At 36.1% G+C, this 27,595-nt stretch overlaps 1 protein-coding gene across 1 annotated transcript in view; it reads left to right on the top strand.

Moving 5' to 3' along the window:
- Positions 1-22,561, top strand: part of cdh16 (cadherin 16, KSP-cadherin) — a 37,143-nt gene extending 14,582 nt beyond the window's left edge. The window contains 11 exon segments of the mRNA XM_030160838.1: positions 1,791-1,941; positions 2,753-2,794; positions 2,797-2,964; positions 6,320-6,396; positions 9,986-10,177; positions 13,754-13,995; positions 14,108-14,238; positions 14,839-15,078; positions 20,068-20,184; positions 21,621-21,737; positions 21,930-22,561. Of these exon segments, the coding sequence (XP_030016698.1) occupies positions 1,791-1,941; positions 2,753-2,794; positions 2,797-2,964; positions 6,320-6,396; positions 9,986-10,177; positions 13,754-13,995; positions 14,108-14,238; positions 14,839-15,078; positions 20,068-20,184; positions 21,621-21,737; positions 21,930-22,030 (1,578 nt within the window). The 3' untranslated portion in view covers positions 22,031-22,561.
- The last annotated feature ends 5,034 nt before the right edge of the window (positions 22,562-27,595 follow it).

Below are 27,595 nucleotides of genomic sequence, written 5' to 3'. Positions count from 1 at the left end.
GAACGTCCAAACAGGTCATATCTGATGACCATGAAAAGATGACAAGCTGCATTTTACACCAATTATTTACATGTATTGATAGGATTAGTGGATCAACAGTTATTTAACATTTGGTCTCTGGTGGATATTTGGGTCTTTATGGGTTAATTTTAATTAAAGGAACTCTGCATATAACACTGAACCAAGCCACAGAGAAAAGGTCTATTTTTAAAATATCCAAAGGTAATTATGGAATGAAGCTGAACTAGAAAAGTACACCTCTGTTCTTTGAACTTCGACTGTCTTGAGCAAAAAATAATAATTGTAATATGACTACGGTTATAAAGTGACGCTTATTCACTATTATGAAGTAAGATTATGAATTAATTTAATGTATTTGTATTTTACTCTTGAGCTGAGTGAACAGTGCATCCTGGCATAGAGGCTGAAGTAAGTTTTTTTTTTTTGTGGGTATTACCGTCACCTAGTTGGTTTGGGTGGCAGTGTTGGAGATATATGTATTTGAGGACACATACACTGGAAAAAATCTAAATTTTACCAAGTGTATTTCCTCATTTTTTGTCAAAATATGTCATCGCACTTAAAATAAGACATAATCACCTGTAGAGTAACTTTTCAGTGAGATATAAGAACTTATTTTTAGACAGTAGGTCTTGAAAATTTTATTTCAAGAAATCTGACCAAAATAATTTTCACTTGTTCCATTGGCAGATTTTTTTTTTTGGCTTAATTCAATATTGTTTTTGTTTAATTCAAGATTTATTTATTCATTTATTTTTGCTTAATTCAGGATTTATTTTGTTTAATTCAAGATTTTTTTTTTTCTGCTTAATTCAAGATTTTTTTTCTGCTCAGTTCAAGATTTTTTTTTTTTTTTTTTTGCTTAATTCAAGCAAAAAATCTGCCAGTGGAACAAATGAAAATTATCTTGATAAGATTTCTTGAAATAAGATTTTCAAAATCTATTGTCTAAAAATAAGTTCTTATATCTGATTGAAAAGTTACTCCTTAGGTGATTATGTTTTATTTAAGTGTGATGAGATATTTTGACCAGAATTGAGAAAAATACACTTGGTAAGATTTTGATTTTTTTCAGTGTAATACACTCAGAAATCTGATGAGTAAGAAATCATTCTTAAATTTCTTGATAAGTCAGTTTATTCTCATTTTCCTTCTAATATTTCTTCAAATAGTGAGATCCTCAAACTGAAGCGTGACAGCAGAGAAACATTTCTTAACACTTTCAAACAGCAGAACATATGAACTGTTTCTGTTCTGAGTGCAGATGTACAATTTCTTCAAAACAGCGGTGAACAATGAGCCACCTTATACATAAGACCACTAATACAATGCTTTTTTTCCCATTATGGCTGCCTATTGCTTTTAGATTCGATGTTAAGTTAATATTGATTCTTTACAAAGCCCTGTGAGGCAAGACCAACCAGGTTATGTATCAGACCTATATGTCATGTCTCACTCCTCCACATGCATTGTCCGCCGTCGTTCCAAGGTTGAGACTGAGCCACGGAGGTGACAAAGCCTTTGTATTCAGGACTCGTAGGCTTCGAAAAGGACTTATAGATCAGGGTTGAATACTTTTGTACAATACCATTCTGGTCATTTGACATTCGCTGTGCTTTATTATGTTGTTATCCTTTATTTTGTCATATTCTTTTGAGTTTTAAATATAGTTTGGTTTACTGAACAGCATTTTGTAAACAACTTGATAAAGTATGTAATTATTAAAGCTCTCCATCGACATGTGCATCTGTTCTTGGCTGTGCTGTCAGTTCCAGATCAGCATCGTGGTGGAGCGTCCTGATGGCAGAGAGATTGCCAAGCCTGTAGAGCTGAGGGTGATGGTGGGCGATGCCAATGATAACAGGCCTACCTTTCCTCAAGCTCAGTATCATACTGTGGTCAAAGAACTCGCTGCCCGAGGTAACTGGCAGCTATCTTTATACACTGCTTTTATACTGTTCGCTTTTTTGGATTGTAGGGTTATATGTTGAAGTATAAAAAGTTTTACCAACAACAAGTAGACAATGTTCATACCCATCTAATGTAAGAATGCCTCAATCATTCAACAGGAAATATGTAATTATAGCAAATCAAAACATTGCTTCAGTGTCTGCAGTTAAAAACTGTACTTGCTTCAATAGTGTTTTTGTCCTTTTGGGAAGGTAAAGATCAGCCTAAAACAAACCTTTGCTACATTTGCAACGTAATGGGAATATTGTTCCACAACAGCAGTAATAATGTGGAGGAGACACTGTCTGGAAGTGACGCTGCAGTGATGAAAAAGGCTGCCATGTACCTTTAGTGAGAGCAGATTGGGATTTTTTCCAGGACACGGGAAAGCACCCTCACTACTTGCAGTGCTCATAAAAAGCACATGGTGTGTTGTGACAGATCAGGCTCTGGCATAAAAGCTTTTTTGTTGATGCTTTAAAAGCGTTGATTCTCGGAAATGAATTAGTCAGGACAATATGTTAATCTAAATGGAATCATTGTGAGAGGGGATTAAACGAGAAAGCCATTGTGTATTCCTCTTCCCTCCTACTCATTCACTGATGTTTGTGACTGTAACTTAAAACTAACTTTAGAGAGAAAAATATGTTTACAGTAGTTTTGAGGCTTTAAAAGCTCCAAATTTGCTATAACAAAAAACAATAAATAGATCTGTAATTGAGTTGGAAGCACTTTTCTTTTAAGAGGTTTACATTTGTTCTGCTTGTTTATCTTTCCTCAGGGACTGAAATCCTGACTGTGCAGGCAGCTGATAATGATGATCCCAAACAGACAATGTGCGGATCTTCTACCGTTTAGTGGGACAAATTCCAGAGAGTCCTCGTGCCCTCTTTAGAGTAGACCGTGACTCAGGGGTCATCTCCGTCCAAGCAGACAGTATGGAGGACACAGCACCCCAGTACACCCTCACCATCACAGCGGAGGATGCTAAAGGTGACCTGTGCTTCTTTACAGCACCATTTTCTGTTTTGTACTTAAATAATTTAAAAATACACTAATGCTTTTTTAACCTGATTCTTTGATTTTATATATTGGTATTTCATGTCGCTGAAGTAGAACAGAAATCGGATATTGTTTAAAGAGGTAATTTTATTTCAACGGATTACGGGAAGGCCGATATTGATGTTCGTGGGATTTATTTTTATTGATTTGAAAGAAGTAAACCACATTGAACTTTTGAGTTTATGTACCGACAAAAATATTGCAGTTTTTAGAGCAAAAGAGGACTCATGGATATAAAAAGGAAGTAGGAAATCTCACTGTTACAAGCCACAGCTGGAGTTGTTACAATCTTAGGAAGGAACAACTACACACTGACTGAATCAACATAACATTAATATTAACCCATAAAGACCCAGTGGTACTTTTGTGGCAGTTCCCAGATTAATTTGTCTTTCTATGTAACCTTTCTTAAGTGATTTACAACCATTTATTGTAATATTATCCTCTATATTTAGCATTTTTCATTGTTAATCATGTTTTCCCTATATTTATTTTCCTATATTTGATTTAGATAGTCATGAAAAACTTAGAGTTAATTCAAAGGTTATTATATCAAAAACTGACAAAACTGAAGAAAAAGTGTGTTTTGCAGCTAGATATCATTAACTGAACATAAACCATATGTGTCCATCAACTGTCATTGATCCAACTCTATGGGTTTTATTGGTGAATCAATGTTATAGAAAATAACAGTGTTTCCAGGTTCACTACAGAGCCTCTGAACATCCCAATGGGTCACATCTGATGACCATGAAAAGACGACAAACTGCATTTTACATCAATTATTTACATGTATTGATAGGATTAGTGGCTCAACAGGTATTAAACAGTTTAGATCGGTTGGTGGTTTTGGTCAACAGTGGATGTTTGGGTCTTTATGGATTAAAATGTGAAATGATTCGTCATTTTTTACATTTGCTGATTAACAAATGACAATTTATGAAACTTGTTTTGCAAATAAATTTGTTTTATAATCACTGCACATTGAGACACCATTCATACTCAATTCTCTGAACATGGTGACACTATCATTACCTTTTCCGAGAGTTATCTACCTATCAGCGATGATTCATCATTATGTTTTCAGTAGTGAATAATCACTGGAATATGAGAGCTATTGTGTTGTTTTTAATCTTATAATTGGCTTTGCATATCCACAGATAATTAGGGTACTCCTCCACAGTGGCTACATGTTTCTACAGTAGCCCTGAATGGACAAACCAAACACTGGCTGTAGAGAGGGCCTTGAATTGTGCTGGGAACCACTCATTTGTTGATCCTTACCCACTACATTTCGAAGCTAATGGTAGCTACATTGCAGGATGTGTAGTGGAACAGAAGGGAAACACTGAAGAACATGTGAGTGAGGACAAGGATTTTCATGGAATAATAAACATTCCAAGCCCTATGAATAGATATCAGTGAACGAGCAACTGAGACAGCTGTTGGGTTAGAAGCAAGGTTAAAATAGTTTTGGATTTTTTATTATAGTTTAGTTTTATTTAATTTTGACTTTTTTTCCCTCTAATTCAGTTAGTTTTAATTTGTTTTTAGAGCAGGTTTGGTAGTGTTTATTAGTTTTTATTTTTTAAAAATGCTTAGATTTGTTTAGTTTTAGTTTTTTCATATCTTTTATCTTCCTCGCCGTCATATTCAAATAAATCTCATACAGGAATCTGCTGCTTTCTCCCAACTTCAGTCTCCATGTTGTCAGGTAGAGTGGGGATGAGAAGCCGACTCTAAATGACAAGTGACGAGAAGTGACGGACCGTGAAGTGCCGTACGGTGCTGCCAGCTAAAATTGCTCGAGTGAAATAATTCAATTTCATATCAATCCAACATTGACAAAGACAAAAACTAAGGGAATTTTATCCATCATTTTTTATACGTTTTAGTTAGTTTTGTAAGCACACAATACAGTTTCAGTTAGTAATCATTTTTTCTTTTATTTATAGTTTTTATTTAATTCAGTTAATGAAAATGTTTTTTCAATTCTAGTTTTTGTCATTTTGTTAGTTTTCATTAACAATAATAACCTTGGTTAGAAGCGTTAGTAAATGTAATCAAATGACCAGTTCCTAGCACAAAACTGACTAACTGTGTGTGCAAGCATACAAATATGTGGAAAACCTGCTACTATAGGACATACCAGAAACTGATATTGAACTTTATATAACAACATACAGTCCTGTGCAAAAGTCAAAGGCCAACATTATATTTGTTGGTTTAGTAAAATTCTAATGATCACACATATCCATTTCTCAGTCTCTGTATTAACATCCAATTTGGATAGATGTGAAGTATGTACAGCAGTAAAAACAAAGGTTTTAGTTAAAACACAGCTTCTATAATCCGAAGTGGTAGTATTTAATGTGACCTCCCTTTGTACTTAACATGCCTTTAACCATTTTGTTCAGACAATTCTAGATTTATTGCATTAATCTTCTGGTGTTTTATACCAGGTTTTATTCACTACATGTCAGATCTTTTGAACTGTTTGTGCTGCTTTGTGTCATGTTCAGGGGTCACACTAAATAGTCATTTTAATCTTTAGTTTAGTTTTTTGTGTGTGTTTGAAGGCTGTGCAAATATTTCCTATATTTTCTTGTTGTATGTTAAGAGAAAAGAATGAGAATTAATATGTATGCTCATTTTAACCCTGCTCAAACAACACAGCTGAAGGTGACCTCAGACTTTTAGACAGTACTGTATATATCACAGTGTGGTTATGAATTACTATAGTAGATTAACATTAGTTGTTACGTTCCTTTTAGATTATTCACTGCAAATTTATATTTAAAATTCTGTCTTTCAGTTTTGATGCTGTCACTACTGTTAAAAATGTATTGTGTGTATCGAAGCTGTGGAGCCAAAGATTTCATATTGTCAGTGACAAATTGCCCTTAACAGCATTGTAGATTCCAGTCAAAACTGAACAAAGATGAACAATTAAAAAAAAAAAAAAAAAAAAAGTAAAATGAAGCAGTTCTAAGAAGTTATATAGCTGTTGCCTTGCCAGAGAACAGCGGTAACTATACATACATAAAACATAATCATACACATATTAGATTTGTGACCTTGTGCGTCAACAGTTTGTTGGCTGTATAGTATCTAGAGGATGTATGTATGTTTGTCTCTGGGATGACAGATGATGTGGCCTGTGTGACTCATGGATCAGGGTGTGAAGGAGGCAATATGAGGTACTTGCTGTTCCCTCAGCATACTTTATTTGTGTGATGGGCTGACCCTGAGTCACTAACAGAAGCTGTGATGATGTCCCTGGCAGGTTTAAACAGTTCGTGCACTGTGGTTGTGACGGTGCAGGATGAGAACAACAACCCACCGGTCTTCTCCCAACATGAGGTACGAGGCACATGTTTGTCAGATACACTTACAGACGCACACACCTTTAATGCACTAGCTCGCATGGGACATTATAAACAATATCTTTGGGGAAAAAAGGCAGGCCAAAAATCACAGGCCATAATAAGTGGCTGTTGGACTGCAGACCGTGAATCCGCTCTGCAGGTCAATGATCTAATTTTCCTGGCCGGGAACTAGATATGCCCTCTAATCTCAGGCTTATAGAGATGGCAGCATGTTATTTGAGGAGTTTTTATTCAGCTCTTTGTATTCTAAGTGGACAGTGTCCTAATCAGATCAAACCTTCTTTAGAGAGTATTTTCCACTCCTGTATTTATAGACAAATCTACATCATCAGTACAGACAGATTCTAGTGCTATTAAAATGTTAAAATATTTTCTGGAATCAACATAGTCATAGATAATGCTCCAAGATGTGTTCAGGTTCTTTATTTCAGAGCCAGTAGTTTACTTAAGTGAACATATTTAGAGATTTTCTCCACCCAAAATATTCTTAGTACTGAGCAGTACATCCTGTTTTTGTCTCAAGAAGTTTGTTGTTATTTCTTGAAGAACAGGAGCTGATGTCACTGTGTATTCATGCTGGCTATAATTTGTTTTTCCAGTGTTGACAGTAGGGGGGATCACCAGTTTTACAGTCATTTCCAAGAATCTGCTTTTTTTTTCATATTTACGTCAACATTCAAAAGGTGAATACCACACTAGCAATAACTGATTCATGGCAACACACAATATTTTCTTTGTTCAGACATACAAATGTATTTATAATAATATATATATATAAAAAAAAAAGAAAAGATTTGAGTATCAGTCACAAGTCCAGCATTAAATTATTTAATGTTTCCCCTGGTTTTGGCAAATTCACTGTTATAAAAGAACAAAAGGCTAAAGATAGTCAGTTATAGAAAATCCCCTCACTTCCACCCACTAAGGCATAATAGAAGAGGAAAACGCTATGAGGGTTGGGAGTTACGTGGGACAGCCATCATGCTGTGATAATGGGGATCTAGTCTGTAGCTGCTCTTTCTGTCAGACCACAGTGACACTCAAAGATGGCGCAGACATTATGGTCTGTGAAGAAACACTTTATTTTGAGCAACAGGAGGATGTTTACTGATTAGAATTTTAACTGTGGAAACTGCCTTGAGAGTATTGGCATGGAAGTTCAGACCAATAACAAAATAATAGTCAGTACTTTTTTGTTCTTTTTGTTTAATCGAACATCATATGATGTGTGTCATAATGCTGTGGTCTGTGTCCTTGGGTGAGTCAAGCAACACATTGGGTTGCAGCCACATGTGCTACAAACTCTAGTGTTACTGAATGCTCATTTTTAAGCACACACTTACTCAGATCATTCCCACAGTCATCACACACACAAACACAGAGGTGGAAAATGCTCTTGAGCAGGTCACGCCTGAGTAGTGCAGGTTTTTCCATGGCTATGTGAAGGCAGAGCAATAGGGGGTGATGTGGGAGGCGAGTGGTGACAGGGCTGGGTTCAGCGACCCTGTGGATGGGGCAGCCAGATCAGAAGCATGGCTGCTTCACTAGAGGACATGTGTGAGTGGCAGATTAAAAGTCTGTCTAAATACACAGCAGTGTGTGAATAAAGGTCAGCTAACACGAGGAGGGCAAGAGGGGGCAAATGTATACTCACATGTTGTCACACACAGCACAGACTGCCTGAAATTGGATAGTCAATCATCACTGACTGTTACTGGCAACCATGAAATTGCAAAATTATCAGCACATTTTGGCCCAGTAGCATATTAACGTTTCATATTATTATTAGTGAACATATATTTCATCTACTTTACTAAAATAACAGCTTTATTATTTTCTTTTTTTGGGTGTGAATTAAATAGTCCCAGATTATGTTGATCATTTCCGTGTGGGATATATTTTCTGTGGGGTTTGCTTTCTTTCTTTGTAATGGAGAAAATCAGTGTGTGTTTAAGAAAATGCTCTTTAACCCATAAAGATCCAAACATCCACCAGAGACCAAAATCATGTACCGATCTAAAATGTTTATTACCTGTTGATCTTCTAATCCTATCAATACTTGTAAATAATTGGTGTAAAATGCAGTTTTCATCTTTTCATGGTCATCAAATATGACCCATTTGGATGTTCAGAGGCTCCGTAGTTACCGTGGAAACGCCATCATCTTCTACAACACTGATTCACAAGTAAAATGCATCAATGACAGTGGATGGAGACACTTGTTTTATGTTCAGTTAATGATATATTTTACTGATAAAGTCACTTTTTCTTTAGTTTTCTCCATTTCTGATGGAATAACCCTCACCTTTAATCTGAGCTTTTATGAACTTCTTACATGATCAGTCAATTAAATATAGGAAAATACCTGATTTTCACTTTAAAAATGCAAAATGCAGTGGATAATATTATAATAAATGGTGATAAAACATTAGTTTTAAAACAAAAGAAAGGTTAAATAGAGAGGAATATTCCTTTAGTAGCACTGGGTCTTTATGAGTTAAGTCAAGTATTGTAACCATAGATGACAGAATCATTTGGAAAGCACATATCAAACATGTTCAAACTAAAGTCTCAAGAAGCATTGCAATAATAAATAAAGCGAAGAAGAGATCACTCCACACTCTATACTGTTTCTTAGTTTATCATATTTGTAATACTGTGCTGAGATCTGAGGTAACAACTTTAAGACTTCACTAAGACAACTAACTATGATTCAAAAAAGAGCAATAAGGATCATTTACAATGTTGGCTACCAGGAGCACACAAACTCGTTATTCTGACAGTCAAAATTACTCAAATTTACAGACATTGCGGACTATCAAACAGCTCAAATAATGTACAAAACTAAAAATAACCTTTTACCAACAAATATACAGAAATTATTCAGTATTCATGAGGAGGGTTATAGTTTAAGGGGGAAAATTAACTTTAATATTCACTTAATGCAACCAGGAAGGGTTTTTGTGTTTCAGTCAGCAGGGTGAGACTGTGGAACAGATTTAATATAGAGTTAAAGCAATGTCCAAGCATGAAACAATTTAAAAGGAGGTACAAAGACACAATTTTTAAGATGTACAGGGATGAGGGAGGGGTTGAGTATCACTGTGTGTTATAAAGATGTACAAGCACATATATGTGCTATGTGTATATGCATGTGTACATATATGTATGTACATATGTGTAATTGTATTATGGGTATAGGTAAATTCTACTTATATTTCGTCTTAATAATATAAAGTCAGAAACAAAATTATTTAACAATAAGTATCAGGTATTAGGGAGTATAGATATGTTTAGAATAAGAAGCTTATTATTGTTATTAATTATTTAAGGAGAAGGGGGGAGTTTATAAGTTATACTTCTCACTCCTTTTTGAAAATTTATTTTATGTCTTGTCTTATGTTTAAATGTTTTTCTTTTTTTTACAATCACATTCAAAATAAATACTTCAATCAATCAATCAGTCAATCAATCAATTAATTGTTTTGACTTATTACAAAAAAAGGGAACCTAAATATGGCAGTGGAATGAATGGTGTATATTTTCTGTTTGCTCCTGATCAGTATGGACCATTTCACATCCCAGAGGATGCTCCAGTGGGTACCACGGTGACAGCTGTGCTGGCAGGAGATGCAGATGTTCGAGGAGGAGACAGTTGGCAGGTGAACTATCGCTTAGAATCTGGAAACGAGGAGGAGGTCTTCACATTGGTGACAGACAAGCAGACCAATGAGGTGTCCCTTGTGCTCTCGAAGGTAAACAGTGTTCTCTGGTTGATGTCTGCACAAATGCATTTGACCACATTACTGATAGTTTGTCTTACTAATATAGACTATCAACTAAAAACCACACAGACAAAAACTGTTATGATTTTGTGTTTTTTCAACTTTTTCAGGGTATGGGAGAGTACAGATTTACCCTCAGGAAGGGAAATATTCACTTTGGCACAGTGACATGTATCTGTCACTGTGGCTCAGTATTAAGAGAATGTACAGTAGCTTGTCAAAGTAGCATTCACATACTGTGTCACGTTGTGAGGGCATGATTTTAATATGACTGGATCATATTGTGAATCCCAGACAGAAAGGATAGATAAAAACATATTCCAATACGTCAATACTTCAGACCCACATGCCTCCAATAAAAAAAGGGGCCAGAGGACAATGGCATGTTTTAGCCTACTAATCTCTCCTGTCCCCGGGGCGCATCACCCTTCGCCTGCATCCCATAATCCAGCGGGGCGTTTTCGGGATGCGTGAGGTAGATATGTGTGTGTGCATGTGTGGGTATGTGTATACTCTAATGGTCTGCTCTCTGTAAGTGGGCCAGGCACAAGACAGACTATTATATTCAACCTCTTTGTGAGTTAACAAATGTGATTGAATTGTGTCACACAAGCTTCTCTTAGATAAAAGCAGATGTCTAAAAGCTAAAAATGGATGGTGTTATTGCAGATTAACACATAAGGACTACTGCCATAGAAAAGTGACATCATACAGATGTAATCCAGGCCAATTTGAGCAGCTGTGTTTAAAACACTTGCTTTGACCTTGTCTGATATAACACTACCTTACCTATCTGTGCATCACTGATAGGAAGGAAGGTGTTTATTTTATTTTGGTAAAAATTAAAGCCTAAATCCTTCACAAATAAAGTGGATTAGTGAATTAAAATGCACTTGGGCAAATCCTTTAATACATGTTTCAGTGTGAGGTCAGCACCAGAAGGCAGACACTTTTCATTATTAGAAATTACACAGTGCTCACATTCCAAGTGAATAATTAGATTGTGTGAACAGACACTAATGGCAGTTTACGGCACAGGCTAGAGGCTTCCAATTGAGGTAAATATGATGATGAACCCCGAGAAGTGACGAGAAAACAATCAGAATGGGAGGAAGAGAAAATATCAGATATTGTCTCAAATGTAAAACCCGCAGGAAATTATACCCATTTAAATGGAAGTGATTTGAGACAATTAATCCCAATGTATGCAAATCAGATTTCATTATACAAAAATTAAGGCATGATTTACAAACAGAGAAATGTGGTAAGTTCAACCGAACCTGTAGGCAGCTCATTTACATTCTGATTAAGAGAAAGTCCAAATGACGCACTTCACTTCTGCCAGTAATCTAGTTCCTCAGATATCTGTAGCCTTCATATAGTCTTTGCACATGTTCTGGGCCCTAATACACAATAAGACGTCTGATGCGTCACTTACAGACAACAGCAGTACTCATGCTCCCTCCAGGGTCTGCATTGCTTCTCCTTGGCAACAGAGACGCATGCAGCCGGAGCAGTGTGATGTCAGACAGGACAGCTTTAATAATATGTTGTTATATGGCAGGATGGAGCTAAAGATTTCAGTTTAAGACAAGCCCCAATCACAAGCTTCTAGGCAGAATTCTGAAGATTATGTTAATTTCATAAACTATACTGTAGATGATTATTGGGCAGTATAAAGATACAAATAAAGATGCATTTTATTTATCCCCAGGGGGAAAATTCACTATGATTCCTTTACATTAATCTGGTTGTTTTCTCATGTTAAATCTTAAAACATAACTGCATACGTCTACTTTAAAAATGTACCCTTTAAAGAGCCAGTAGGTCATAGATAATATTTGTTGTGGCCAGATTATGGTAATCCTTTCACTTGAAATCTACTACTTCCAATTTTGTAGCAAAGGGTTGGACCAAAATGCTCTACAGTGGAACAAAGATGAAAGATTATAGAGAATATTTCTGTAGGCTCTGTTTAATCTCTGCATTTATAGATTAAATTTACCTCATTAGAGGGTGGATGTAATTGTATGTATGTCTTGTGGTCATTACTGTATTAAAGGTCTGTCTGACTAACTAACTGATTAGTACACACAGGGGCATTTTGCAGTGTCACAAAGCATTTGAAGTCAGTGCATCATCATGGAAAATGTTTCATCAGTGACAGAGTAAATCAATTGGCTCTTTTCCCAATGACTCCACTGTTTTATTCAGATTGGAAATACAGCAGTCATCTGCCAGTAAATCCAATTTTTTTGGAAGGAAGATAAGAGTACTAGATTGCACACAGGGGACAGTAGTGTGTCCTAGTACTACTATGTTCATTTTTACCCCGCTCCCTGAAGGGGAGGCAAGGGGTATAGTTTTTGGTTCGGTTTGTTTGTTTGTTTGCTTGTTTGCTTGTTTGCTTGCTTCTTAACACTCTAGCAGAAACTCTATTGATTGAATTCATACCAAATTGGGTTTATAGATTGCCAGTGACCCAGAATAGGTCTCATTACATTTTGGGAAAAGTAGGTCAAAATTAAAAAATTTTTATGATTTTTTTTTTTCTCCATTTGCATATAATGGGTGAAATTTCAAATGTCTATAGCAGCAAAACTATTGGTTGAATTCATACCAAATTGGGTTTATTGATTGCCAGTGACTCAGAATAGATCTCATTCCATTTTGGGGAAAATAGGTCAAAGTTTAAATTTTTAAAGAATTTTTTAAAATCCCCCCCCCCCCCCCCCCCCCATTTACTTAGGATGGGCAAAATTTCGCATGTCTGTCACAGCAGAACTATTGGTTGAATTCATACCAAATTGACTTTATAGATTGCCATTGACCCAGAATTGATTTCATTACATTTTGGGAACAGGTCAAAGTTCCAATTTTTTATGAGTTTCAAAAATCTTCCTATTTACTTATAATGGGTGAAATATGTGCGAGGGGTGGGGTTTGTTGCGCCTGGCATCACTTATTTTTTGAGGGTTTTTTTATATATATATTTTGTCATTTAAAAGGTATTTGGATCCATTTAAAGTCTTTATCTCTCCATGGATATAAGTCTTTGAAGTTTTGTATTTTTAGCTACACTGATAATCTCTCTGAACATTCTCTATAAATGCTCATAATTTACTGTATAGTATTTTTATATACTCCCTGAGAAGGAGCTTCTATTTTTATTACTGTTTGTTAGCATGTGTGTCTCTTAGTCAAATGGATTATACAAAAAGCACTGGACATATTCTCACGAAACTTGGTGGAACAATGGAGCACAGGCTTCAGATTAATCCACTGAATTTTACAGTGGGTCAAGCAAAAGGGTGCTGATTTTTTTTTTCTAACATTGCGAGATAGGGTCTTTGATTAAATTGCAGAAATGTAGAACCTGGGTGCAGCTATATGCTCTTGGGGTGCCCCTCTAGTTTTCAAAGTATGATAATAAGTTAAAGCATAAAGAGAAAGGGTCATGGTTAGTGACCTCCAATTAGAGAATATTTACACACTGGTACTAATAGTTTTGGAACCTCATTCCTCTGTGTCTGTGTGTTTGCACAGGTGTTGGACTTTGAGCGTGAGAGTGAGTACATCCTTGTGCTTAGCGCTCAGAACCCAGTGGCTCTGGTTCGTGGTCGCTATGGACCCGCATCCACAGCAACTGTCTCCATCTATGTTGACGATATAAACGAGGGCCCGATCCTGTCTCAAAGCCATTATGAGGTGACTGTCAGAGAAGGTGAAGAACCGGGGCGAGTTATTGCAACTATTCGAGGTTACGACCCTGATTCACACCCAATCAGGTAAAATTAAAGGTCAACTGATGCTGTAGAAACTTGTTAACTGAGGCATTAGCTGTCACATTTCAAGTTGATAGTGGCATGTGTTTTCTTACTTCCTTTTTTTTTGGTCTAGATATTCCCTTCAAGGAGACACCAAGAAGTACTTTTCAATAGGGAAGTATTCTGGTGAACTGAAAACTGTGCAGGCCTTGGACAGAGAGGAGAACAGCACCTACACCATGGAGGTCCTTGCAGTGGATGGACGTAAGATAGCTTTCACCAATAGGAATTAACAGATTTACAGTTTAATTTGGATCTATAAGTATTAATGAAAGTGAAAACAAATAAATTGAAAAGTACTGTGATGTATAGAGCCATGGTGATATGGAATGTTCTCAGATTTAAGGAATTACTGAAAGAGTATTTATTTGTAAAACAATGCTCGATGTCTGCTAATGTTTAGTTGATTGACATTACATTGATATATAACGGTGAAATATAGCTGATCATTTACAAAGTATGCAAAAAAACACTTTTTGGGAGGTACTGTTACTTGAACTAGGTCCTGTATAACATGTATGTTGGTTTTGTTTTGTAATTGTGATAAATGGTTTTTAGTTGTTGTTTGTGTTATTTTGTTTTGTGTGTGGGTGTTTTTGGTAATTTGTGTATTGCAGTGTAAAGACAATTGTGTTGGGTGTGGACTCCAGGAAGAATAGCGATGGCCTAAGCCAAAGCTAATGGATCTCCAAATAAATGAAATAAAATGAAAGACTCTGAAACTATTTGTTGCCCAAAAAACAAGCAAGAGAGAGTAACATGTGTGTTTTATATTTATTGAAATGTTAATGTGTGTTTATGTAGGAAACTCCTCCTTATCTGCATCCACCCTGGTGACGGTTCAAATCTTGGATGTAAATGACAACAGTCCAGTGCTGGTTGGAGACTACTCCTGGAAATACCTCTGTACGCCTCGCTGGGAGGACCAAGCATTAGTGCTCGCCTCACGAGACAGTGACGGACCACAGCATGGAGGGCGGCTCAATTTCTCACTTCGCAGCGATGCCACAGTCCGACGCAACTGGAAACTAACACCTATTAACGGTGAGGAGAATGTAAATTAGGAGAATGCATCTGACTCACAAGCAAGTATAGAAAATAAAGAGCTATACTGCAAAAATTTTAATTTTACCAAGTGTATTTTTAGCTTACCAGCTGACAGGCCGTAAGCTACTGTCGTCATGCAGCGTCCGTTGGCGGCGTCTGTCGTCCGTTACAAAAACTTCAATCATCTTCTTCTCCAAAACTACAATTCTGATTGACTTCAAACTTGGTATACAGCTTCTTTATGATGATGTCAACAAAAGTTAGTGAAATTATTTGGATCCGGATCTGATTCTGGATTTGGTGCAACTTTGAAAAATTTCCCCATTATAAGAGATAGGAAGTGGATCGATGCAATAACTCAGTAAATATAAATAATATCAAGTTAAAATTTCTACAGTCCAGCCCTGATGGGGAGATGACCAAAACATAATGTCCACATGCTGATCAGGATCTTCTTCTGGATCCGGGAACTTACAGAAAATTTAACATGGGGAAAAAATTTCAATCGTCTTTTTCTCCCAAACTAGAGTTCTGATTGACTTCAAACTTGGTATACAGCTTCTGTATGATGATGTCAACACAAGGTATTGAAATTATTTCCATCCAGATCTGATTCTGGATTTGGTGCGACTTTGAAAAAATTTCCCATTATAAGAGATAGGAAGTGGATTGATCCAGTAAATCAGTAAGTATCAATGATATCAAGTTGGAATTTGAATTTTTTACAGATCTGATTGGAATATGACCAAAACATGGGCTATTTCTGTAATAGAATAAATACACATAACTGGGTGATAATAAATGGCATCTGGATAGATTTCCCAAAGCTTTTAATTTGGCCGGTAAGGTACAGGGCCATTGGTCCTATTTTTCTCATTTCTAGTCAAAATATCTCATCACACTTAAAATAAGACATAATCACCTAAAGAGTAACTTTTCAGTGAGATAAAAGAACTTATTTTTACGCAATAGATCTTGAAAATCTTATTTCAAGAAATCTTACCAAGATAATTTTCACTTGTTCCATCTGCAGATTTTTTTGTTTGAATTAAGCAAAAAAATCTTGAATTAAGCAAAACAATCTTGAATTAGGCAAAAAAAATCTTGAATTAAGCAAAAAAAAATCTTGAATTAAGCAAAAAAATCTGCCGATGGAACAAGTGAAAATTATCTTCGTAAGATTTCTTGAAATAAGATTTTCAAGATCTATTGTCTAAAAATAAGTTCTTATATCTCACAAGTTACTCTATACGATATTTAACTGTATTATACTGCACTTCTGCTATTTGCACTTCTGATTGGATGCTAACTGCATTTCGTTACCCTGTATTTATACTGAGTAATGACAATAAAGTTGAATCTAATCTAATCTAATCTTATGTGATGAGATATTTAAACTAGGAATGAGAAAAATACACTTGGTAAGATATGGATTTTTGCAGTGTACTGACATTTAGTGAATGCCCAAATATAGTTTGGCTGAGGTCAGAAAGATATGAATGTAGTATCTTCTAGTTTGCTTCGATAATGAGTTTTTTTGTTATTATTTTGTGGTCATATTAGATGGTGTCAGGTTGATATCATCAAGCCATATACATTGTTATTGATGCATAGACTTTTAAATCCACAAAGGACACAGAATCATCTGCAGTGTTTATTCTGCTTTTACTTCTACATATTAGAAAAGTGGTAGGCAGTCCTTGAATACAATAAGTGATCTATAAATTCTAAGACTGTCCACCAGCCCCTTAACCAGTGCTGGTTCAGAACAACTGACCAGTTATGACAGGTTAAGAACTGGTTCTTGGCCATGAAAACTGGACCCAAGCACCATGACTTATTTACAACCAAGATCCATTTATCAAGGGAGTTCATCAGGATTATTGTGACTAGCAAGATCAGTATTAGGTTTGTGTTGATTGAAAGTAAGCACTCTGGGCTCGAAGGTTTAAAAACTGTATAGCTCTAATTTCTTTCTGCAAAATTTCTTGAGGTATATCAAGGATAGGAGGTATAATATAGTCATCCTTTTTTGCAAGTATAAAGAGCTAAACATAATATATTGCAAACAATTTGGTGCTGTGACGTCCGTCATTAAAGTCATTCCCACAGCTCAACCACTTCCTTCTCCGGTTTATTTTTTTTTCTTCCTTTTTCACTCCCCTGTTCCTGTTTGTATTGATTGAAGCCTCCTGTAATTATATCTTCTGTGTAATTTCTTTGGCGTCACCACTGGGATCCTGTGTGCTAATGGAGGCTAAAATAGGAATATCCCATCATGCTCTGCACCTGGTTGCAGGCAATAATGGCTGTGCCGATGATGAGTATATGTGGCAGTATATAACACCACTCCCTATTAAAGGACCACATGTGATCTTGGATGTGTCATAGACAGTCATCTCAACTCTTTCACTGCCTTTCTTAAATGCGTCATGTTAATGTATGGGCAGTTCTTTTCAAAGTAGAACTTAGGTCAATGAGGACATTTTTATTGCACTCACCTCCAGGCTTAATGCTGTAAATCACATAATTGGAGAAATGTGGTGTTAGAGTCTGTCTGTAAAACATCACAGAGATAAACAGATTTGTAAGTTACTACAAGTATTAAAATCTAGTGTTTAACTTGGCCATGTACTGTCCAAATGGATGAAATGGAAATGGAAATTCAGAACTAAAACAATACAATACAATAAACCAGCAAAATAATCAAAGACCCCTCACACCCCTCACACCCCTCACACCCCTCACACCCCTCTCCCCTGTCCCCTGTCCCCTCCAAAAGGAGATTCAGGACACTACAAACACAAATTGACTCAAGCTCAGATTTTAACATAATTTAATGCAATACTCATCCTACTTTAGTGCAAAGGTCACAACACATGCACCTGATTTTTCTTGTTCTCACCTTGTATATATCCTATACTGCCTAAACATATATATATATATATATATATATATATATATATATATATATATACATATATATATATATATATAAATTAGTGCTGTCAAACGATTAAATTTTTTTATCAGATTAATTACAGGGTTGCAGTGGATTAATTAAAATTAATCACGAATAAATATCATTCATTTTTATCTATATTAATGGCGTTTCATTTTGCATGAGCAACCAGACTCAAGAAAGAAGGGAATATATATATATGCACTTAACATGTTTATTAAACACCTTCAACAGTTTCAGCAAAACAACTTGAAACAACTGTTCCGTTTTAGGATTTTTTGTCCTCATATTTCCATCCAGAGGGCCAACGTGCTGTTTAGCGTCTTCCATCTTTATGGGTTGGTTCTGCTGCCTGTCACTACCGGATCAACTGCCCGTTTGTTCATGCACAACGCTAACTTTAGTTGGACAAACTGCTTGAAATGCGTTGGCAGAGACGTTCAGAGTCATTCTGCACTGTAGATGGGTTAAATGCTTTTAAATTTTTAATGCGATTAATCATGATGATGGGTTAATCTGCGTTAATGTATTAATTTTGACAGCCCTAATATATGTGTATATCATCTGTTATATATAGTTAGCTTTTTGTATATTTCAGTAGTTTTTAGTAGTACCTTAGTAGTATGTGTACATTTAATATTTAATCATGTAGATTTTCACACTGCCTACATTTTTCAGAATTTTGTAAGATATTTTTATACATGTTTCATATTTTGCACTAAGTTTTTGCTGCTAAACAGAGCAGAGCTGCTAAACAGATTTTAATTTTTCCTGTGACTGACAATAAACATCTGTTCTATTCTATTCTATTCTATTCTATTCTAATACAACAAAAGAAAAAAAAGTTGTCATCATGTACATGGACATGATGCGCAACAGTGTGGAACATGAAAGGGAATAATGATGAGGTGTAAAAGTGGTGTTTAAGACCCTCAGATAAGAGTTCAAACAGTTTGATAAAATGTTGCTCTTTGCAGAACCGGACATTTGCGTCATGTGGCTGTTGCGTGTATTTTAACCTGATTTGTGCAGATAAGATAACAAGTCACACAGTCCAGACCACTCTACAGAGTGCTCAATCAGCCTTTCTTATTCTCTGTGTTGTATGGTGACGTAATTCTATGCACGTCTATTTTCTTTAACTCATTTTTTATCCAACAGTAGATAAGCAAACTTGACTTCCAGTATTTCACGTGATGTTTACAGAGAGGAACAAAGTATTTAGCTTAATTTAGCTCCTTTACAGGAATGTGGGATCTACAGTTCAGTTTCTCTCATAAAATTATGAAAATATTGTCACCAGTTGATGTGATGTTTTTTTCTGTATTAGAGGAAGTACCTAGCACACATTTCAACAGACTTAATCTGGATTTTGTCAAATAAAAAAAATCTGTTTATCCCATAAAGACCCAAACATCCACTGACGACCAAAATCATCTACTGATCAAAAGTGTGTAATAACTTTTGATCCACTAATCTTATTGATCCATGTAAATAATAATCTTGTCATGGTCATCAGATATGACCCATTTGGATGTTCAGAGGCTCTGTAGTCAATGTGGAAACACTGTCATTTTCTACAATATTGATTCACCAGTAAAACCCGTGGAGTTTGATAAATGACAGTGGATAAAACTCGGCATATGTTCAGTAAATGATATATTTATTAAAAAAGTCATGTTTTCTTCAGTTTTTCCTGCTTCTGATACAATAATAACCTCCCACTTTAATCTGAGCTTTTATGAACATCTACATGATCAGCAAATTAAATGTAAGAAAATACCTGATTTATACTTAAAATGCAAAATTCAGAGCATCATATTGGAATAAATGTTAATAAATCAGTTAAGAAACATTAAAAATAGAGATAAAAATAAATTTTGGAACTGCCAGTAGCACTGGGTCTGTATGGGTTAGGAATGAATTAAAGGTTATAAAAACAATTGAAATAAACTCATAAGTAAAATGAACTGAAGAGTACAAAAAAAGATGTTCCCTAAAAACACTAAATCTTTTGTTTGCAGATACTCACACCAACCTGTCCTTAAACATCCCATACTTGGCCCCAGAGGTCTACACTGTGCCCTTCACCATCTCCGACAGCAGCTCTCCTCCCAGGAGCACCTTCATAAACCTGCCAGGTAATGCTGACACCCTTGCTGATAAGCTAAAAGCAGGCACACGAAGGTTATGGGACCAGAGCGAAGGAATAATCAATACAGATCATCTCCTGTGTGCCAGCTTGTCCTAGCAATGTTCTTGTTTATTAATGATGCAATGGAGCTTTACAAATGATTTTTCCAGGCTGATGATTATACCGTTCTCTTAAGACTGAACGCTGGCCCTTGTAGCCAGCACAACAATACAGTGTGACAAATAACTGCACACATAGGGTAGATTTTATCAGAGTAGGGCAAGAAAATACAAATTTAGTCATCTCTTTGAGGCTGCAGTACTCTTCTATGGTTTTACCTTTTGCAGTTTTGCCATTTGATTACATTTTTAGGTTGTTTGTGTTGAATCTTAACTGACACAGTACAACACACTATGTGACTTTCTTAAAGGTGTCATGTTTTACTTTTTTAAATGGAATTATGCATTTTAAAACACTTCTCTGTGGTCTCCATAAACTGTAAATGCTATGCTTGGGTCTGAATTCTTCATTAATTCAACTCCACAGGTCCATCTTCAAGCCTACTTCTGAGTAATGACACCAGAAAGGTCGTTTTGAGCGCTGGCCCTTTAAATGCAAATGATCCACTTAATGCCCCGCCTCCTCCAGGTTGTTGACTGTGCTGCTCTGTCCCGTTCAGGCACTTGTGTTCGTTAATACAACCAACAAATGAACATTTTAGGTAATCGGCTCGAAGTTTGAACATATTCTCAGTTTGGACTACAACCGCTGCTGCTGACAAACAACTACGGTGTACTCGGATAAATGTTCGTCAGAAGTCTTGATCTTAAATGTACAAATGTCATGACATAACTAGTTACAGACGGAACAAATTAAGCAGGAATTAAAACAGGTTGTAGAAATCCACTTGGTTTTTGCCAAAATGAATATAAAAATAGTTTTGCAGCACCTGGAGGGTTTATATTCTAACTTTTTGAACTATTAGGGTCCAAATACACAAATAAATGAACCAAAGACTAATAAAAGTGGGTTTAGCTAAATATGACCCCTTTAATAGATGTATAAAACTTAATGTACAGTATATTGTATTGTACTCTGTAATGCACAAGTTTATTTGTAGACGTAAGTAATGTATATTTACTTATATTATATTATATTTACGTATATTTACTGACTTAGAGTCTGGTTTTGACCAACTCTATATATAAAATGTCAAGAGATAACTTTTTTGTGATCTGGCACTATATAAATAAAATTTGATTGATTGAGTGATTTAATTGGTTTTCCCCTGTAAGTCGCTTTGGAAAAAAAACGTCTGCCAAGTGCGTAAACAAATGCGTAAACATAAACATATTTTATTAGTTTATCTCAACTACATTAATGCTTTTCGTTATGGAGCCTAAATCTGTGAGCTGTCCATGTTTCCCTGTCCTCTCTCATCAGTTACAGTGTGTCCCTGCAATGTCAGAGGAAACTGCAAAATGGCTGCCAAGCAGTTGCAGGGCATGCCAACGATCCAGTCTGCAGTTGGCATTCTACTTGGCACCTTTGCAGTCATAGGTAAGCAGAGAGGTTGACAACAAGTATACCTTCACAGTAAAAATATTATAAACATGGATGAGAGTGCATTATCAGCTCCATTACAGGCACTACCACAACAGTTGACTTTAGCTATGGGTTTAGGGTTCTAAATCGAGTGATGCTGTAACATTTGATTTTTTCTTTTTTTTTTTTTTTTTTGTCTTTTACCAGGAACCATCCTTGTCGTTGTATTTGTGAGATTGTCCTACCAGAACCCCAAGCAGCCGAGTAAAACGAACCAGGAGCGAGTCCCCCTGAAGATTTCCATCTAATTAGGATGACGTCCTCTGTCCTACTTTCTGCCCAGGCTTACTGAACAGCAAGAACATGAGCTTAAAATCAGTTGCTTTTCAGAGCATTGTTTTCAGGAGACAAAAACACAAATGCAGCTATTTCATTTATTGGACCCAAGTCCTAATGTACACTCACAAATCAGCTGAAAGGTTTGTAGTGCATTTGTAGTGCATGTGAATTGCTTAGGCCTGTGCCTGGAGCATGATATTGACTGTTATGTATTAAAAGGTTTTTTTGGGGGGGTTTTTTGTTTTGTTTTTTTTGCTTCAGTATGATGACTGTTCTTCATTCTGCACTTTCTTGTTATTCATTAATGGTAAATGCACCTGGGGGTTGAACTGGAAGGCTTGTTCTGTTCTTAATAATAATAACTTGGTGGAAAGTAATTGCTGTAAAAACAAAAATCAGAACAAACATGCTTGTAAATGCAAAAATTTGATTTTAATGATCTTTTTCAGCTTTGACATGAATTAAAACATGCTGCCAACACCATATAATTGTTCCATTTCCATTTACAGTTCATTACATCTATCACTATACTCTGATTATTCTGTACTGTAGAGTATATGTGATTTACTGCTGATGTGAAACCGGATGTAGTCTTCACCAAAGCATAAATCTTTACCTTTTCTGACACAGCTTCTTGTTAGCCTCCGCCTCCACGTCACAAACCAAAACACTTTTAATCTAATGAGTCATTCTGAAATTGTTCTCTTTGTAATTACATTAGCATTCAAGCTCATGTCTCTGTGATAAAGGCTTTTTAAATGGTGACCCAGACAACCCAACAGGCGAGCCAAGCTATATTCAGACCAGCATGTTACTATGAATAGATCCACAACCGAAGGTCCACTGAAAGACACCCCCCACCCCACCCCTGCATTGTCTAAAGCAAGAACTAATTAGCTCTCATTCACAAAAGCTATATGTGACATGACTGACGATTAAGCATTCATTCTGTTTAAAATAATTATTCAGACTCTGCACGGTATTAGTGAAGCCACAAAAACTAGGACACAGGCAGATACAGGTGCCTTTTGTGTTCACCTGAATGTTTACTGGGTCAGTGTCAATGCAAACCGTCTACAATAGATTGACCCAAAAGACAGTGACTGCATAAGGACGCAAAACAACTAATATGTTATAAAACTGTAATTGTATGGAGTGACTGAAGAATTAAGAAAACAATACTGCTCTTACTGGTGGTGATAAAAACAATGTTGTCCCATGATATCTGGATGCAATTTTTTTTTAGCACATTTGCTATACTAACTAGATAACATGCAATATGTCAGGATTATATTTACCTTGTATTTATTTAGATTTTCCCTTGGTGTTACCCAACTTTCTTATTGTGACACAGTGAAGGCTGTATACAGTGGCCCAGAAGTGCAACAGCCCAAAAAATTATCCACTATAAGAAAAAAAAGAGGACAAATGAAAAAATTATCTACTAGCCCAAAAAATAATCCACTATAAGAAAAAAAAAAAAAGAACAGACCAAAAAATGAGCCACTATATGAAAAAAAGAGAACAGCCCAAAAAATTATCCACTATAAGAAAAAAAAAAAAAGAGATTTGCCTAAAAAATTATCCACTCTAAGAAAAAAAGAACAGCCCAAAAAATTATCCACTATAAGAAAAAAAAGATTACCCCAAAAAATTATCCACTATAAGAAAAAAAGGGAACAGCCCAAAAAATGATCCACTATAAGAAAAAAGAGAGAACAGCCCAAAAAATTATCCACAAGCCCAAAAAATGATCCACTATCAGAAAAAAAGTGAGAACAGCCTAAAAAATTATCCACAAGCCCAAAAAATTATCCACTATAAGAAAAAAAGGGAACAGCCCAAAAAATGATCCACTATAAGAAAAAAGAGAGAACAGCCCAAAAAATTATCCACAAGCCCAAAAAATTATCCACTATCAGAAAAAAAGTGAGAACAGCCTAAAAAATTATCCACTTTAAGAAAAAAAGAGAACAGCCCAAAAAATGATCCACTATAAGAAAAAAAAGAGAACAACCCAAAAAATATCCACTAGCCCAAAAAATTATCCACTAAAAGAAGAAAAAAGAGAACAGCCTAAAAATTATCTTAAAAATTTTCATCCTATGCTTTTATTTTTGTGGTGGCCTTAGTTTTAAAGCAAGAGAACTTTTGGGTAAACAGCGCCCCCTTAATTGAAAAAGTGGATGATATTTTTGTTGTTGTTTTTTTCTTATAGTGGATAATTTTTTGGGCTGTTCTCTTTTTTTTCTTATATTAGATACTTTTTTGAGCTGTTCTCTTTCTTCTTATAGTGGATCATTTTTTGGGCTGTTTTCTTTTTTTTTCCCATATGTATAATTTTTTGGGCTGTTGCACCTCTGGGCCACCCCAGCTGTATCAACAAACATGTCAGAGTTTACAACATTAACAATGTGTTCTTTTTAATTCTGTTGTCTTATTGGGACATTGAGCTGAGAAGCAAAAAAGGACAGAACCAGGAATTCATCCATGATAACTGCTTCATTAATTTGTCATTTAAACTTGTGCTTAAGGTTTTGGTTCGAACCCAATCAGAAATTAAATATGAAGACAGATTTAATTTGAATTTTTTTCTGTGAACAAGATTTTTCATTAATGATGTCTTGCTGTTTTCTCCACCACATAAATATTAAAACAAGAACAAGAAACTAAAAAAATAATAACATACACATACTGAATGACATACTGAACGGTAGGAGTTATTATAATTTCTTAAAATTTCTCAAGCAGTCACAGGCACAGTTTCGGCTGCTCATCATCTCCACTATTCCAGCAGGCTTGGCAAGCAAGTGGAGGAGAAAATACAATAGAGCATAAGTAGGATGGCATATTTAAAAATAGCCACATTTACATATTCCCTATTACAAATATGTGTCCAAACTGGACATATTCAAAGTGCAGTGACTCATCAAATACACAGACAATGGCACTGATAGGACACTGCCCACTTATATTAGGCTATTTCCAGCATATCTCCGGATAACTGTTCTCAATCAAAGGATAACATAGTTTAGAGTTAAAGAAAAGTACATCGGAGAGCAGAAGACCCTGAGGGAGATGAAAGAGCAGAGGGGAAGGGATTAGATGGTGACATGGGGTCAAGCTTTGCGTTTGGGAGCTAATGAGCCTCCAACTTTAGCCTTGATGTGTTCCAACAGATTCTCGGAGGACCGACAGGGTTCAGCAGGACTGACTTGGGGTGCAAGGCCACAGAGAGAAATGGGGGCGAGATTTCCAATCACTTCAAGTAGCTTGGGAAATAAGAGATAATTCACCGCATATGGACGGTACTTAGGGACAGCGCAGTGGCCAGTTATCCCCAAGTGGCCGGCCGGTTTTCCATTGCATGATTACCGGCACCGAGGAGTGTTTTTCCTAATCCCTCCTCCCGCTGTTCCATGCTTCCCCACAGCTTTGGCTATTTTAAGCTTGTTTTAAGTTGTGTGATTTAACTTTGGCTCCAAACTTGACAGTTTTCCCATCTGTAGCTGTTAGAGGCCTTCTGTGTATCAGAATGGCTTCAAGTCATTTCCGATCAGTCTTCCATCGTTCACATGTGACAAAAAGAAAAAAAAAAAGAAAGAAAGATCAGAGTAGGATATTCTTTATTTTCTGATTTTTAATTAATCTCCCCAAACAATGCTACTTGTTCAATATGGAAAATTCACATATACATATGTACGTATGTATTTACATGAAAATTGTGTTGTTTTGTGCTGGGAGCAGGCATTTATTGATGTTAGCTCCACTTCTAAACTAATGACTGATTGTGTTTACATGCACACTGGTATCGCAGGTATCAGTAATGAGTTGTATCCCAATTTTGATAGTATTCGAGATATGGCATTTACATGGCATGCAGGGAAATCTGGATAGTTACATATCTATTACTATGATAAATACTAATATCTTTTACTCAGTACTGCTGCTGTTTGCACCCATGATGTTTACAACACAACAGTTTAACTATAAAGTTACTGTGGCCAAAGAAAAAAGAAACTTTTTTTTTTTTCTTGTTTTGATATTTGTTTTCTTCTGGAAACATTGTGTTGATTGTAAATAAGGGCGACACAGTGGTGCAGTGGTTAGCACTCGTGCCTCACAGCAAGAAGGTCCTGAGTTTGATTCCAACACCAGTCGACGGGGGGTGGGACCTTTCTGTGTGGAGTTTGCATGTTCTCCCCATGTCTGCGTGGGTTCTCTCCGGGTACTCCGGCTTCCTCCCACCATCCAAAGACATGCACTGATAGGTTAATTGGTTAATCTAAATTGCCCATAGGTGTGAATGTGACAGTGATTGTTTGTCTCTATATGTTCAGCCCTGTGATGAACTGGCAACTTTTCCAGGGTGTACCCCACCTTCGCCCCTGTGTAGTTGGGATAGGCTCCAAGCGACCCCCGTGACCCTAGTGAGGATAAAGCAGGTTCAGAAAATGAATGAATGATTGTAAATAGGGTTAGGCAAAATAAGTCTTTACTTCAACCTAAACCCTTTCGGTCGCATTGTATATGGAACAATGGACATGTTGTTTTTGTTTGTTGTTTAAAGTAATTAACGACCAAATAAACTAATACTACTACTACTACTACTACTACTACTACTACTACTACTACTACTACTACTAAAAATGAGGCCACTTTGGCTTACAGCAGACATAGTTCTATTTACATCATGTTGTGGATTTTTTATTACCAGCATTCATCTACTGCCAGCAATGGGAGATGATATCATCAGGCAAATATGTCCTCCAGCTGTCATTCTGTCACTATCACCACACTGGAAAAGGAGGATGATGAAGATCTGCAGGTGTGACTGGTGGGAGAAGGTCATCATGATGGAGTTAATGACTGGTTTCAATGTTTATTTCAGACTTGAAATGGTCAGCTTTCTGATGCTTTTACCAAGTAACCAACTATATTTGATTTTTTCGTACTGAGAGACAAAACTCCATGCAGAGCCGCTGCAACACAGTAGTGCAAACTAGGTAATTGCCCATTGCCCCAAACTTGTGAGAGGTCCCCAAGACAGACAATGAAATACCCAATATCTGTCCAGCTGAAATTACGAAAAAGGGAAATGCAGTTGTGTAAAGAATACACACGATAACCTAAGAACAACGTAAGAACATCCCTAGATGTGCATAACGAAAACAGAAGTTCCAGTTGAACAAAATTGGATAGTCAGTAACTTTCAGTGCAATGACCTTTTTACGCACGTTGCTTTTACTGACATAATTTCATGTTTTGAATGTTAAAACTGTCTCGATAGTGGAACTTACAAAGTAATCTGCCATTACTAGTCCTATACGTCCCATCTATACATAGTATTTGGTGGTATAATGTTTAAGTAAATTTTTGCTAATAACAAACTAATTAATAATCCAGACTATTCTGTAATCCCGTTACCTTTTTTTCATTAGGTGCTTTGCTTAACCCTTTCATGCATAAATCACTCCAGTGGACAGTTATTCTACAGCTGTTCTCTTGTATATTAATGGGTTTAGTTGTTTTAG

The sequence above is a fragment of the Sphaeramia orbicularis genome, chromosome 3, assembly GCF_902148855.1.
Source record: "Sphaeramia orbicularis chromosome 3, fSphaOr1.1, whole genome shotgun sequence".
Classification (NCBI taxonomy): Eukaryota; Metazoa; Chordata; class Actinopteri; order Kurtiformes; family Apogonidae; genus Sphaeramia; species Sphaeramia orbicularis.
Note: the sequence above shows the minus strand (reverse complement) of the source record. Positions and strands in the feature narration are given on the sequence as shown.